Consider the following 13,505-nt stretch of genomic DNA (forward strand, 5'->3'; position numbering starts at 1 on the left):
ATAAAGCCTTATACTCACAAAAACAAGATAAAAAAGTAAAAGAGCAAGAGCCATCACACAAATCATAAAAGAAAATTATGCACAAAAACACGACCCTTGTAATATTTGCACTCTAACCATCATCTATTTGTGTGTACAGATATGGCTAGTACGTTAGAGTCATCCACTCCTGCCTTGGGTGAGAGGTACCCTCGTTACTTTTCACAAATATTTCACATGGTCTTTCCAGTGCTTGCATGTGAATGGGATTTGATAGGTATGCTAGCATGTGAGAGGAATTTTGAGGAGTTAGAATGGCTGATACATCTCTTGACCACGTCTGATCCATACTTAGTAGAGAGCGTTTCTCCCATTGCACAAGCCTACCCTTTTGACCAAGATGACTATAGGCGTCTAGTGACCTTTTTAGTACACATGGGCACCTATGATGAAGAAGAAAATTTACATGACTACACGGATGGCACATATGGTCTCATGGATGATGACTTTGTTTATCTCGATGACGAGGATAGGGGTTTAGCTTTAGGGTTTCCCCCCAACCTCTACAATATTCTATTCCCTTGACTCTTTAGGGGGAGTGCAAATAATTAGGTCAGGGTTCCTTATGTTTTTTGTTGTGTTCAATAAGTGTTGGTATCTTTTCCCACTAATGTGCCTTCTGGAGGTATTCCTTTTGTTTCCTAGTGTGTACAGGAGCGTGTTGCTATTGATAGGATTTGGACCTTCATGGAACCTTTCTCTCGTTCACACTTCAAATCAAGCGCGACCATCAACACAAACAGGTGTTTTATGTCCATTAGCATTGCCCTTATCTTTTTGCATCCATGTTTGTCTGCTTTGATTGTGATTGGTAGCATAATATTCAGCGCATTTGCTTAGTATCAAACATTTAATTCAATGTAATGTTTTGTCATAATCACTTGTCTAGGTTTAAAAATCAAGCAGTCCAACTAAGCTAGTTTGACCAAGCTAGGTATTAGAAATCTTCTCTTAAGACCATGGGGAATGCCTTCCTAATAAGCAATGGTTACTTAGGTTCTTAATCCGATTTAAGCAGCATTGTGTGAAATGTACTAGGGCTTTCTAGTGGGCTTAACCCTATTGACCTTTAGCTTAAGTATTATAAAGGGAGTTTACTAATGTGATGAGCCTGGGGAGGGTAACAGTGTTATATGACCCCCCAAAGTTACAAAATTAAAATGTTGAAAATGAACAAACAAAAAGTCAAAGTGCCACAATGTAAAATTTTAAGCTGGAAGAGAAATCCCTGCTTAAATTGGTACTTCACTCACATGTATCGCCTATGGTACTAGAGCCCTAGAGGTTCCTAGTGTGGGCGCTTTTCCTTGAAAAGCAAAAAACCCAAGGCATACAAAATAAGCACACACATTAAAATTGAATCAATGTGAAAAGACTTTGGGGGGTCAAAGAAAAAGTAATCAGTCAGGTGATGATTTCATGAGAAATTCCTTTTATCGTAGCTTAACTACAAGGTCTTCTAGGTATAGCTTCTAGTCAGCCCTCGAACATCAAATACTTGGCTCTCGCGATTAAACAACTTAATTGACCAGAAAAAATTGAGAAGTTACCCATGGTATTAATAGTCGAGCTCTAGTGCCTTTTGACCGTTAAATTAGCGACCCCGGACTTGTTTAATTTTTTACCTTTACATCTGTTTATGCATTTAATTATATTGCAATTTAATGTTTATTGCTGACAAATTGTCTAAAATTCTGTTACCAATCACTTTGTCTGTCTATTGCATATGATTTTTAATTGTATATGAGAATGCAATTACTGTGGCAATGTTGTTTGATTTTGCAGTGATTGAAGAAGGCTACGCACATCCATGTCGACTACTCTTCCATCTCGACGAACGAGCTTCAACTGGATAGCTTCCGAGGACGGAATCTACATCAGGAAGGGGGGCATGTTAACCCTCACGGCACACGGACACCCTATGATCTATAAACGTTGTATTATTTAGAGTCAGGTACCGGGCTTGTCGGACCAATAGGAACAGGGTAAGGGTGATCGCCGATGACAGGCGCACTCTAACTGGAATATTCAAGGAGTTAGTTGGCTAAGTATGGGCGCCCAAGTGTGAATGGGGTGAGCTCATATAAAAGCCACTAAACCTAATTTTTACTCATTCTCTCATTGTGCAATAGAAGCTGCTCTTGCTCCATCTCCACCTTCTCCTTCACCATCTCCTTGTGTGTGTGTGTGTGTGTACGTGTGAGAGAGAGAGAGTGTGAGAGTGTGTGTGTGATCGAGCGTTGCGGCGGCACGACGGCGACGAGGCGGTTGAGCGCAGCGTAGCGGTGTCTCCCTCTTCTTCGCGGCGCGGGAATCCTTCATTCGCAACTACGCAGGAAGGTGAGTGACACACCATTCTCCCTTGTGAGCTTGTCTATTGTATGACTGTGTGCTAGGAGCCTTTGTGGCTCACACACGACGCATAGCAAGTCCCTAGCCTTGACAAAGCTTTGGGCTGTTTTCTTCTTGTCTGGAATGTCGTCACTTGGAGTGCATTGATTACGGGATTTGCCCAATACGGACAGGGCAAGAAAGCTATGGGCTGTTTGCAGATTGCAGGATATGCCCAACAGGGACCGGCATGGCTAGGAAGCTGTGGGCTATTTTCAACGTGTGAGAAGAGAGGCCTATCCCTCGAGATGCAATCACCTATGCTTTTATGCTTGATACTGCCTTGGTCGGCTGGTTGACATGTATGCCAAATGTGGTGTACTTCAGAATTCACAAACCTGCTTCAGGAACTTCTTGTCCGGAATGTCGTCTCTTGGAGTGCATTGATAGCGGGATTTGCCCAACAGGGACAAGGCAAGGAAGCTCTGGGCTGTTTTCAATAGATGCAAAGAGATGGCATTCTCCAGATGCAATCACCTACGTACACTTGCATCTTAAAGGCGTGTGGCATTACACGAGATGTTGTTGATTGGTTGGTATGTATGTAAAATATTTCAGATAGCTCAGAAAAGTGCCTGACGAGCTTCCTGTCCGAAATGTAGTTCCTTGCAACGCATTGATTGTGGGATTTGCCCAACAAGGACAGGGCCAGCTACCTCTGGGCTATTTTCGAAGGGGTATGCCCAACAAGGACAGGGCTAGCTACCTCTGAGCTGTTTTCAGCGGATGCAAACTTCAAAGAGATGGCATCTCTCCAGATGCAAACACCTATGCTTGCATTGTGAAGGCATGTGGCACTATGCAAGACGCTAATATGGACCAAAATATTCATGATGATACTGTAAGTCAAGGGTCGTTTTTGAGCTTCCTGTGTGGAATGTCATTCCTTGCAAAGCATTGATTGCTGGATATGCCCAACAAGGACAGGGCCAGCAAGCTCTAGGCTATTTTCAGTGGATGCAAATGCAAACACCTATGCTTGCATTCTGAAGGCATGTGTCTCTATGCAAGACGCTGATATGGACCAAAATATTCATGATGATACTGTTAGTCAGGGGTCGTGTAGAAAAAACATCGTGCTTGGCACTGTCTTGGTCGACATGTATGTCAATGTGGTGCATCTCAAAAAGCACAAAACTTGCTTCAGGTGCTTTCTGTCTGGAATGTCGTCTCTTGGAGTGCCATTGAGCTTTTCGTCCGGAATGTCGTTTCTTGCAACGCATTGATTGCAAGATATGCCCAACAAGGACAGGGCCAACAAGCTCTAAGCTGTTTTCAGCAGATGCAAAGAGATGGCATCGCTCTAGATTCAAACACATATGCTTGCGTTCTGGCACTATGCAAGACGCTGATATTAAGAAAGCACTGATTGCTGGATACGCTAAACAGGAGCGGGACAGGAAGCTATGGACTGTTTTCAGCTAATGCAAAGCGAGTGCATCTCTCCAAATGCAATAACTTATGCTTACATCTTGAAGGCATGTGGCAATTTGGAAGACACTAAGATGGACAAAAAAACTCATGACGATATTGTTAGTCAGGGGCTGTTGAAAAAAAAATGGTATGCTTTGCACAACCTTGGTCGACATGTATGCCAAATGTGGCAGGGCCAGGAATCCCTGGGCTGCTTTCAGCAAATGTGAAGCGAGTGAATCTCTCCAGATGCAATCACCTATGCTTTCGTCTCGAAGGCATGTGACACTATGCAAGACGCTGATATGAGCAAGAAAATTCACGATGGTATCGCTAGTCAGGGCCTTGGTTGCCATGTATGCCAAATATGGTGTACTTCAGAAAGCACAAAAACTACTTGAGGAGCTTCTTGTGCAGGATGTGAACTCTTGGAATGTATTGATTATAATAGATGTGGTACAGGGCATGGCCAGGAAGCTCTGGGCTATTTCCGGCAGATGCAAAGTCAAAGCGTCTCCGCGAATGAAATCACCTATGCTTTGGTCTTCGAGGCAATGCTTACATATTGAATTACACAGGGGCTGTGTGCTTGGCAGTGCCTTGATTCTCAACAGGGGCAGGGCTAGAGAGCTATTTTCACCTGATGCAAAGCGAGCACAACGATCTTGGTTACTTGGTGAGCCTAATGTCTTCTTTTGATTTCTTGATCATACAAGCTGCCACTTGGCATGATCTAGGCCATTGCCTTTGATCGGAATCCGATGGCCTCAATAACTAGCACTGAAAAGCAGCTCTGTGTCACAAGCGCATTTGAGAATAAAATACAAATTGGCTTGTGTATTGTACTGCAAAACATGAAGGCCACAGCAAGAAAAGAGTTGCTCTGCAGCAGCGGAAGGCGTTCTCACACACGGGGAGGCTGGACGTGACTCGAGAGCAAAGTAGGATTCTCTCGTCCTCCTGCAACTACTCAACGGTCTCCTATTAAAAGTACTTCTCAAATTCTCGTTCCCAAACCGCTTTATTTTCACGCCGACAACCACCTACGTATAGGCGCACACAAAGAAAGACGACGTCAATGCTTGTCCTTTGGAAGGTCTGCAGAGAGCTGGAAGCCAAGGCATGTAGAAGGGCGACATCATGGGATGAAATATGAAAGATTTAGAATATAGCTTTTTACTTGGTGAGCCAAAGGCTCTTCTCTTCCTATCTGATCGCACAAGCCACCACTTGGCAGCTTCTCGCTGGAAGCTTTTCACAAACAAGTGAAAAGCTTAAAGCTAAAATAAGTAAAACGACACTACAACGTCGCAGCCTCCAGTTCGCAGACAAGACTTGCAACAATTCGCGCAATTCGTAGGCGTGCAGTTCGCAGGCACCACAGGCGTCAGTTCGTGCAATACACAGACGTGCAGTCTGTAGGCGTTCTCAGGCAGTTCGCAGGTTCCAAAAGCAAGTACAAGTTTGGTGACTAGACTCTAGATTATGCCCATTGATCATGGATTGAAATCTGATATCTTTTGTCTCAGTAGCACTAGAATAGACCTTTGCCATGCCTTGATTGCACCAAATATCTAATCGTTGAGAGTGCTCATCATGTTGGCAAGCACCCCAAGTACCTTTAAGGTTCATGATCTACAAAATATAACAAGTAACCAGGGTTTGCAAGGTCTTCGGTAAACCGTTCAAGCGGCCTAGAACGCTTATTTTACCTTCTCGATGCAATAGGTTCTGCATCATGAACTGGCTGTCACAATGGCACTTCCGCACTGCTCACTGAACTGCCAGCCGCTTTTGGATGGATCTCTCTTTAAGTGCAGAAGAGTTGATGGGTGGGCAATTGTAGGTTGAGGGTGTGAAGAAGACTTGGGAAGTTGGTGTCACCTGGTGTAAGGCCCTAAACCAACGTAAAGAGGGAAAATGAACAAGATTTCACAGAAGGTGCACAAGCAGGTGGTTGGGATCTACAAACAGAATAGCAAAGCATTTATTGTTCTAAGGAGAGCTGTAATGTTATAAAGAGGCAACGAGCAGTGCTAGTTGAAGAGCAGGTAAGAACGAGGCAAGAGACGCTAAATAGAGCGTGCAGCAACAAAGAATAGGGAGCCACTAACGAGTAGTGTAGAGAAATTAATGGGGGAGCAGTGCTTCAACAAAGGAGGTCGTTGAGCAACAAGATTCGCAGCCAGGACACTGGTGGCTAGATATGGGGCATCCTTAATAAGAGCAAGAGCAAACTGTAGGGAAAAACAAACAAGCAGTTGGGGGATTTTTAACAAGCAGGACATATATTCACAACACTGCATGTTCCAATTGCACAAGCACGCCTTCAACTCGATAACATTGCAAGGTCCGTTATCTACATTCAATTTCCTATGCGCATGCGTTTGCTTGGTGCAACACATAAACGCTACGAGACAGGGCATGGCTTCCGTTCCTTATAATTTTTTGGAGAGACCACAGTGCCAGCTCTCCACCATACTTTTGTATGGCACCTCTGTATGACGTGCACTATTTACTTTGCACTTTCAATCTGTGACGTTTCATTGCAAGATGTCATGTTTAACTATTCACGTTGCTTTTTGGTAGGTTCACTCAAATATCGGCCTATAGATTGAACAATCGAAAAGCAGCAGTACAACATTGTAGGTCAATAAAGCACCTCATTTATTGTTGCAGTTCATTCATGCTTTATCTATTTTCTTGTTTGTATCTTGGGTGCATGTATTATAGATAAGACGCATGTGCATGACTACATCAACAACTCTACTACGATAATTAATATGTACTCACAAGATGAAATGTCCAACACTATAACAACCTTGCCTTGAATCAATTGTACAATGAAACTGACATTACAAAAGTTAAAATGAAGACGAGCGCGGATAACATAAATGTCCTTCAGTAGTGGCTTCTAGAATCTAGACCCTAAGTTCAATAAGCTGGATTTTATCGCAATTGGCGTCGTTACATGATTATTCTATAGATGTTATATAGCGAGGCCCACCAAGCAAAACTAGTTTTTTTAATAAATGGAGGGATGCTCAAAAACACAAAAATTGAAGAGAGTGAGGGAGTTTTTTTTTTTTTTTAGCAAAACTCACAGCAATGAGTGAATATATTAACCAAATCAAAAAATTACAAGGAGAGCCCTGCTCACAGATCGAGCCAGGTCAACCATATGCAAGTTGCAACCCCACAACAACAGATCATCCTTAAGAGAACCATATATTTCAAACATCGGTTGAAGGGGCGGGGCCCAAAGTCCCCATCACCCGAGCCGAGATCCGAGATGCCACCCACCACCGAAGCAGCTGCCACCCACCACCGAAGTGTCTCAAGACTCAGAGGGCTTAGCAACAAAAAGAAGGCGCATAGATGAAGCATATGCCATCAAAAAGCTGCACTCAGAAGGAGACCGCCAACAAAGAACCAAAGCTTAAAATCCCAACCCGAAGCCAGGCTATTATTATGGGTGAGCCACGCACCTGCAGCTTCCGGATTAACATCAACCATGCATGCCACAAGGAGAAGGGCCGCTGCCACCACAGACTCCCCCCCTCAACACAAGCCGAAGGCTGCATCCAACCAAGTCACTACCAGCATTGGACACCATTTCAGCCCACAAGGGGCCAAGGAGGGGTATCCTCCACCAGGGCCAAAAAGAAGAGAGGCAGCGCAGGCGAAAGCACAACCGCCAAGCCAGGACTCGTGAAGACAACCGTCATCGAGCAATGTGCCATCATCAACATCCTCTGCAACACCTCCGCCCTACCGCAAGCCGATTGTGGCCTCCTTGCCGTTCGCACCTCGAAGGCTGCAGAGAAACTACAGAGAAGCTCCCGACGAGACCCTTATAGCAAATTACATCAAGTCGTTTCTTTTAGTATAGAGCAGTAGATTATGGTAGGTATTTGTTTCAAGTTTTAAAATTTAAAGAGTTTATTAGCTTAATCTTAAAAGTTTAATGAGGAGTTGCTTAGGCTTTTAGTAGCAATAATTTATTGTAAAGATACATGTAGATCTATTTGACGTATCTTGAATTCGAAACCTATTTTTCAACAAAAACTAAGTAAATGCTAGAGAAATTATAACATGGTGCGAACAATTCCAAAAGACGTGAAAGATATATTTATTTGTTGTGTGATTCAATACCTATATTTTAAAGGAAACTCATATAACCAATCTCTCATAGTTTAGTCATAGAAATGTTATTCTTCTTCTTTGAGACGGCAAAGCACTTTACCCCAAAAGATTATGATCAGGACTTGCAAAAATCAAATTTTTTAACAATAAAATGGTTAGACATATTGTGTAAAAATTTTGAAAAAGGAGCCAATTTTTCAGTAATGAAGAAAAATGCAAAGGAGAACATAGATCGTTTATCACATGTATTCACAATTACTCCAAAGGCAAAAGTATGCAATTAGCTTGGCATGATTGTTGTAATCATGAAGAATGGGAGATATTTTTTCCATTGACCATGAAATTATGGAGAGCTCTTCTTCTACTTTCACTTCCATCAGTTGCATGTTAAAAAGACTTCTTAAAAATGAATAAGACCAAAGACAAATCCCAATATAGATTGTTGCCGAAATTGTTGGGTTTAGCAATGTCTATTTGACTCAATACTTTGAAGGCTCCGTGTCCTCAAGATGTATTCTCGAAAGAAAGCCTTGAGATTTAGAAATCTTTGAAGAATTGAAGAATGGCAAGCTTTGGGCACAATTTGAGTGTTGCCCTTGGAGTTTTACTCCCTTGGATATGTAAGGTAGCATATATGATCTGGAACCAAGGCCCATTTTGCATTGCATTGGTATTCAATGAACCATTTCATTTCATTCCCTTTTAAATTCCAAGGCAATGATTACTTTCCAATTTTTTACTCTTAACACATGCAAATTTTGTGTCACTGATTTGGTTAGTTCTGTTATTTGGTAATTGTCCGAAGTTGTGGACTGAAGAGTGCATTCTTCAACTGTCAAATTTTTTCATAGAAAAACATGAGATGAGTTACGTATTAATGTATGCCAATAACAGTTATATCTTATACAGTTCTTTTATATATTATGTGTGTGCGTATTAATGTATGCCAAGAACAGTTATATCTTATACATTTCTTTTATATATTATGTGTGAGGGTGGGTGCAAATTTCTCTTTGTTCATTGGAAAAGCAAATGTAAATTTTGCCCTCCAATGCAAAAGGGCACACCGTCCAAGGAGCTCATGGGTAAACAAGGGCCTCGTCGTCAAAGTGAGAAAATCTTATATTAAACAAAACATATAGAAGTAAACTCTTAATCGCTGACAGAATTATTAAAGTTTAAAGACATTGTTCAAAAGAAGTAGAAGTCCACGTTCTAATTAGATCAACGAGAATGCCCAATGGCTTCAAAAATATATATATTCACCACTATATAGTGCAAGGACGCTACAACTTACAACTTACAACTATAGAGAAGAAAACGTTACAATTACAAGCGGGGGGGAAAAACAAGCAAAGAACGAATGAATGTGCACTAGCTCATTTCTTCTTTATATGGCCACAAAAAAGTCCACTTTCCACTTTCATGAAACTTTTCATTTCCTAAACTCACCCTTCACTATTGCACTTGAGACATTTTGAAGGGCTTTTTATTCTTTCGAGATTGGGGAGACCTGACTGATATCTGCGTAAAGAAACACGAGACTCGTCAATAGCCACCATCTACTTTGTGTCCTCTAGGAGATATAATGCACGGAACATATGTATCTCGATATGGACCTCTGCATCTTCCTCGTTAAACTCCCATCTCTCTCTACATCAGTGGCCTCCTCTTGTTCATGCTGAGATATGTCTAATGCCTGCTTAAAATCTTCAATCTCACTCATTTTGAGCATCTCTTTGAGCATCTCAAGGGTTCTCTAGTCACAGCAATAAATATTGAGAGAGAGACTGTGAACTCAAAAAAGTCTTTAATTCTCAGATTGAATGATTTAGATCACCAAGTAACAGTCAAAGAAGCTATAAAGTATGTAGGGTAGGGTAAGTGAAACTGTGTAGAACTAAGTGTTTATTCATTACATAAAAGTCCTGCAAAGTACTTACTGATCAACTGCTCTTAACAAATTGTAAACAAGAGGTGAAAGTGAAAAATGATTACATCTGCAGTAGGAGTCGGGCATATTGATCACTTGAACTAGAAGAGTGTCTGTCTGCATGGTTGGCCATCATAAGCTTTGAAACAAACTCGGGATACATATCACACAGACCAAATGTACCCAGAACACATAGTGATGAACCTAGTCACTACACATCTCCTTGAAATGGAAAAAATCGTATGTCAATAAAGACGCTCAAATACATACCTCCTTAATCTCAAAAAATAATATCCATACATGCCCAAGAGAATAAGCTGAAACACCTAGAGAACACATTCATCAGTTTTAACTAAGCGAATGCCTGCTGCATACCTTAGGTTCTAAACCCAATCGAGTGCAGCATCCCAGACCACCTACATGAACATAGAAAAAATATTATGCGTTATAGGCTTCTTCATCTTCATAGTCTGGTTCTTCATCTGCCGTCGCATCTTGATACTGCTGATACTCCGACACCAAGTCATTCATGTTGCTCTCTGCTTCAGTAAACTCCATTTCATCCATTCCCTCACCAGTATACCAGTGCAAGAAAGCTTTCCTTCTGAACATAGCCGTAAATTGCTCTGAGACACGACGGAACATTTCCTGGATAGAGGTAGAATTTCCAATGAATGTGGAAGCCATCTTCAGTCCCTTTGGCGGGATATCACAAACACTTGACTTCACGTTATTTGGAATCCACTCCACAAAGTAGGAAGAATTCTTATTTTGAACATTAATCATCTGCTCATCCACTTCCTTAGTACTCATGCGGCCTCGAAACATGGCTGAGGCTGTCAGATAGCGACCATGACGAGGGTCGGCAGCACACATCATGTTCTTGGCGTCCCACATTTGCTGGGTAAGCTCCGGAACGGTGAGAGCTCTATATTGCTGAGAGCCTCTAGATGTAAGGGGTGCAAAGCCAACCATAAAGAAATGAAGCCGTGGGAATGGAATCAAGTTCACTGCAAGCTTTCGAAGATCCGAATTAAGCTGGCCCGGAAACCTCAAACAACAAGTCACCCCACTCATGGTCGCAGATATAAGATGATTCAGGTCCCCAACTAAACAACACAGAAGACAAGATAAAGAATAAGAGACATTCTCAAACTGTCAGTAACACGAAACCACAGAGGCTATTCATAAAACAGATTTCCACACATTGATATAGTTAATGCAACCAGAAACATAGAATCAGAGACATGGGGTTAGCACATCTAGATAGTAGACAACACATATATGGTACTTACAAGTGGGAGTGGTGAGCTTTAAAGTGCGGAAGCAGATGTCGTACAATGCCTCATTGTCCAGCACCATGCACTCATCAGCATTTTCAACCAGCTGGTGAACAGAAAGAGTAGCATTGTATGGCTCCACAACTGTATCAGAAACCTTGGGGGATGGAAAAACAGAGAAAGTGAGCATCATTCGATCAGGGTACTCCTCTCTTATCTTTGAAATTAACAAGGTTCCCATCCCAGAGCCTGTACCACCCCCAAGAGAGTGGCAAACCTCAAAACCTGAAATCACGTTTTCAAATACTGGTCAGAATACGGATTGATAAATGAAAGAAGCATCCAATACAGGAGTAAAATGGAATTCAACATAATTTTATGTACTACTGATGGCACACAGTGGGACACCCTTGCAAATCACCAGCATGATGCAACGCATCAAGATCTTCTAAGTAGCTTACCTTGAAGACAGTCGCAACTCTCCGCTTCTTTTCTTACAACATCCAGCACTGAGTCAATAAGCTCGGCACCTTCAGTATAATGACCCTTGGCCCAATTATTTCCAGCTCCACTCTGCCCAAAAACAAAGTTGTCTGGTCGAAAGAGTTGCCCAAGAGGACCAGTACGGACACTGTCCATGGTTCCCGGCTCCAGATCCATGAGGACTGCCCTCGGTACATAGCGACCCCCACTGGCTTCATTGAAATATACGTTGATTCTCTCAAGTTGAAGCTCAGAGTCACCATTATACCTGCCCGTGGGGTCAATGCCATGCTCATCACATATCACTTCCCAAAACTTGGAACCGATCTGGTTACCACACTGTCCGCCCTGGACATGAAGAATTTCCCTCATCTTTGGTCTGATATACTGCCACATGAAATAGATCCCATCAGCAACAAGCTTTACTCACTAAGTTTAATGCAAGCTCAGCCATACAAATGTACAGATCACATCAGCAACAAGCTTTACTCACTAAGTTTGATGCAAGGAGAGGAAAGGACAGAAAATGTTAGAATCTTTTTCTGTACACTGCTTCTGAAGACGTTGTAATGTGCCTTTTAGTCCTACACAAAACCTTGCAGAAGGTCTAATTCTTAAAAAGGAAGCATCATCCGTGTCTGGGCTTTCAAAGGGAAAAACATCTTATTGTCCAGTTAGCCAAGATCTCTTCCGGACAGGCCGCTAAATAGTAATTTTCATCATTAAAGGCTTCCTTCCATTGCTTTTAACTTCTTTCCTTGTCACATTTCAGCTGTTCCTCTAAGACAAACGTGCATAGCAAGATCGTAACCAAAGAATTCATCATACCATCGTAGTGAGTAAAGAGACTGCATGAAGGTACACCGAGAGCAAAGAATGATGATATTTGCAGAAAAAAAGGTAAGCATTCCCTGCACACCTAAGAGGTATATGTGTGTGGCGCAGATCGACATGAGTGTACGTGCGTGGTTTGATAGTGTTAGTGTGTGTGTGTGTGTGTGTGTGTGTGTGTGTGTGTGTGTGTGTGTGTGAGAGAGAGAGAGAGAGAGAGAGAGAGAGAGAGTTACCTGGAGGGACCGCAGCTAGAGGAAGAGGCAGCTGCAGCAGCTGCTGGGAGGGAGGCGAGATGGCGATGATGGCAGTACAAAGTGCAACAACCAACATAGATACATAAAGATCAGAGACGAGAGGAGAGGATCAGAGCCGTTGGATTCAGCCGGCCCACGCAATGCTCATCATCATCCAAGGGGCCTGAGCTGTCCGCACCTTAGCAAGCGGCTAAAAATTTCATTGAAATCGGATGCTCTCTCCACGTTCGCTACAAAATGCCTTTCATTTGATGTTGAAAGGATGCTTGTAAAAGGACTAGCTTGCACATGACCTTCATATCGAAAGCATCTTCTTCCACCGTTTGAGGCTTGAACCAGGTTTTTATGTATACATCCCAAAGTCCACGGGGATTGATTTTTGACACGAACCCTTGCCCTTCACTTACATGATTTTGGCTAATTTAGTGTATTTTTTGAAGGGTAGTCCACATGTTTACTGGTAAAATGCTCGATTCTGACCGCCACATCTTAGTCATGAGGCACTTCCACCATCCACGCTCTTGCTCCATCTAACTATGCTCAATAAGCACCCACATGCAGGCAGCACTTCCCTGCTCTACAAATTCTAGGTAGCATAACCCTACCTCAAAATGATATTCTTAGTAATGCATAATGTTATTCATGTCACTCAAAAATAAGTACCCTACCCATTCCCTAGTTTGGATTTTGAACATCCATCACCTCAATCGACAACCCAAGAAGATTGTTTCT

The 13,505-nt window shown here is 42.3% G+C and overlaps 1 protein-coding gene and 1 pseudogene across 3 annotated transcripts; one reads left to right on the top strand and one right to left on the bottom strand.

The window, feature by feature from the left end:
• Positions 1-3,993: 3,993 nt before the first annotated feature.
• LOC147446605 (uncharacterized) lies at positions 3,994-4,469 on the top strand (annotated as a pseudogene).
• A 5,706-nt stretch (positions 4,470-10,175) lies between these two features.
• LOC147446606 (tubulin beta-5 chain) lies at positions 10,176-12,912 on the bottom strand. 3 transcript variants are annotated; one of them, XM_086525805.1, is made up of 4 exons: positions 12,753-12,912; positions 11,664-12,072; positions 11,218-11,487; positions 10,176-11,031 (listed from the first exon to the last, which is right to left on the bottom strand). In XM_086525805.1, exons 2-4 carry the CDS (start codon positions 12,055-12,057, stop codon positions 10,361-10,363), a joined length of 1,335 nt encoding a protein of 444 aa, XP_086381931.1. In that variant the 5' UTR covers positions 12,058-12,072; positions 12,753-12,912; the 3' UTR covers positions 10,176-10,360. The 3 variants fall into 3 exon arrangements, with proteins under 3 accessions (XP_086381931.1, XP_086381930.1, XP_086381932.1); XM_086525804.1 differs by lacking the exon at positions 12,753-12,912 and adding an exon at positions 12,514-12,657; XM_086525806.1 differs by lacking the exon at positions 12,753-12,912 and adding an exon at positions 12,179-12,432.
• Positions 12,913-13,505: the final 593 nt, after the last annotated feature.

The sequence above is a fragment of the Adiantum capillus-veneris genome, chromosome 12 (genome assembly GCF_014529385.1).
Source record: "Adiantum capillus-veneris isolate H3 chromosome 12, ASM1452938v2, whole genome shotgun sequence".
In the NCBI taxonomy this organism is placed as follows: Eukaryota; Viridiplantae; Streptophyta; class Polypodiopsida; order Polypodiales; family Pteridaceae; genus Adiantum; species Adiantum capillus-veneris.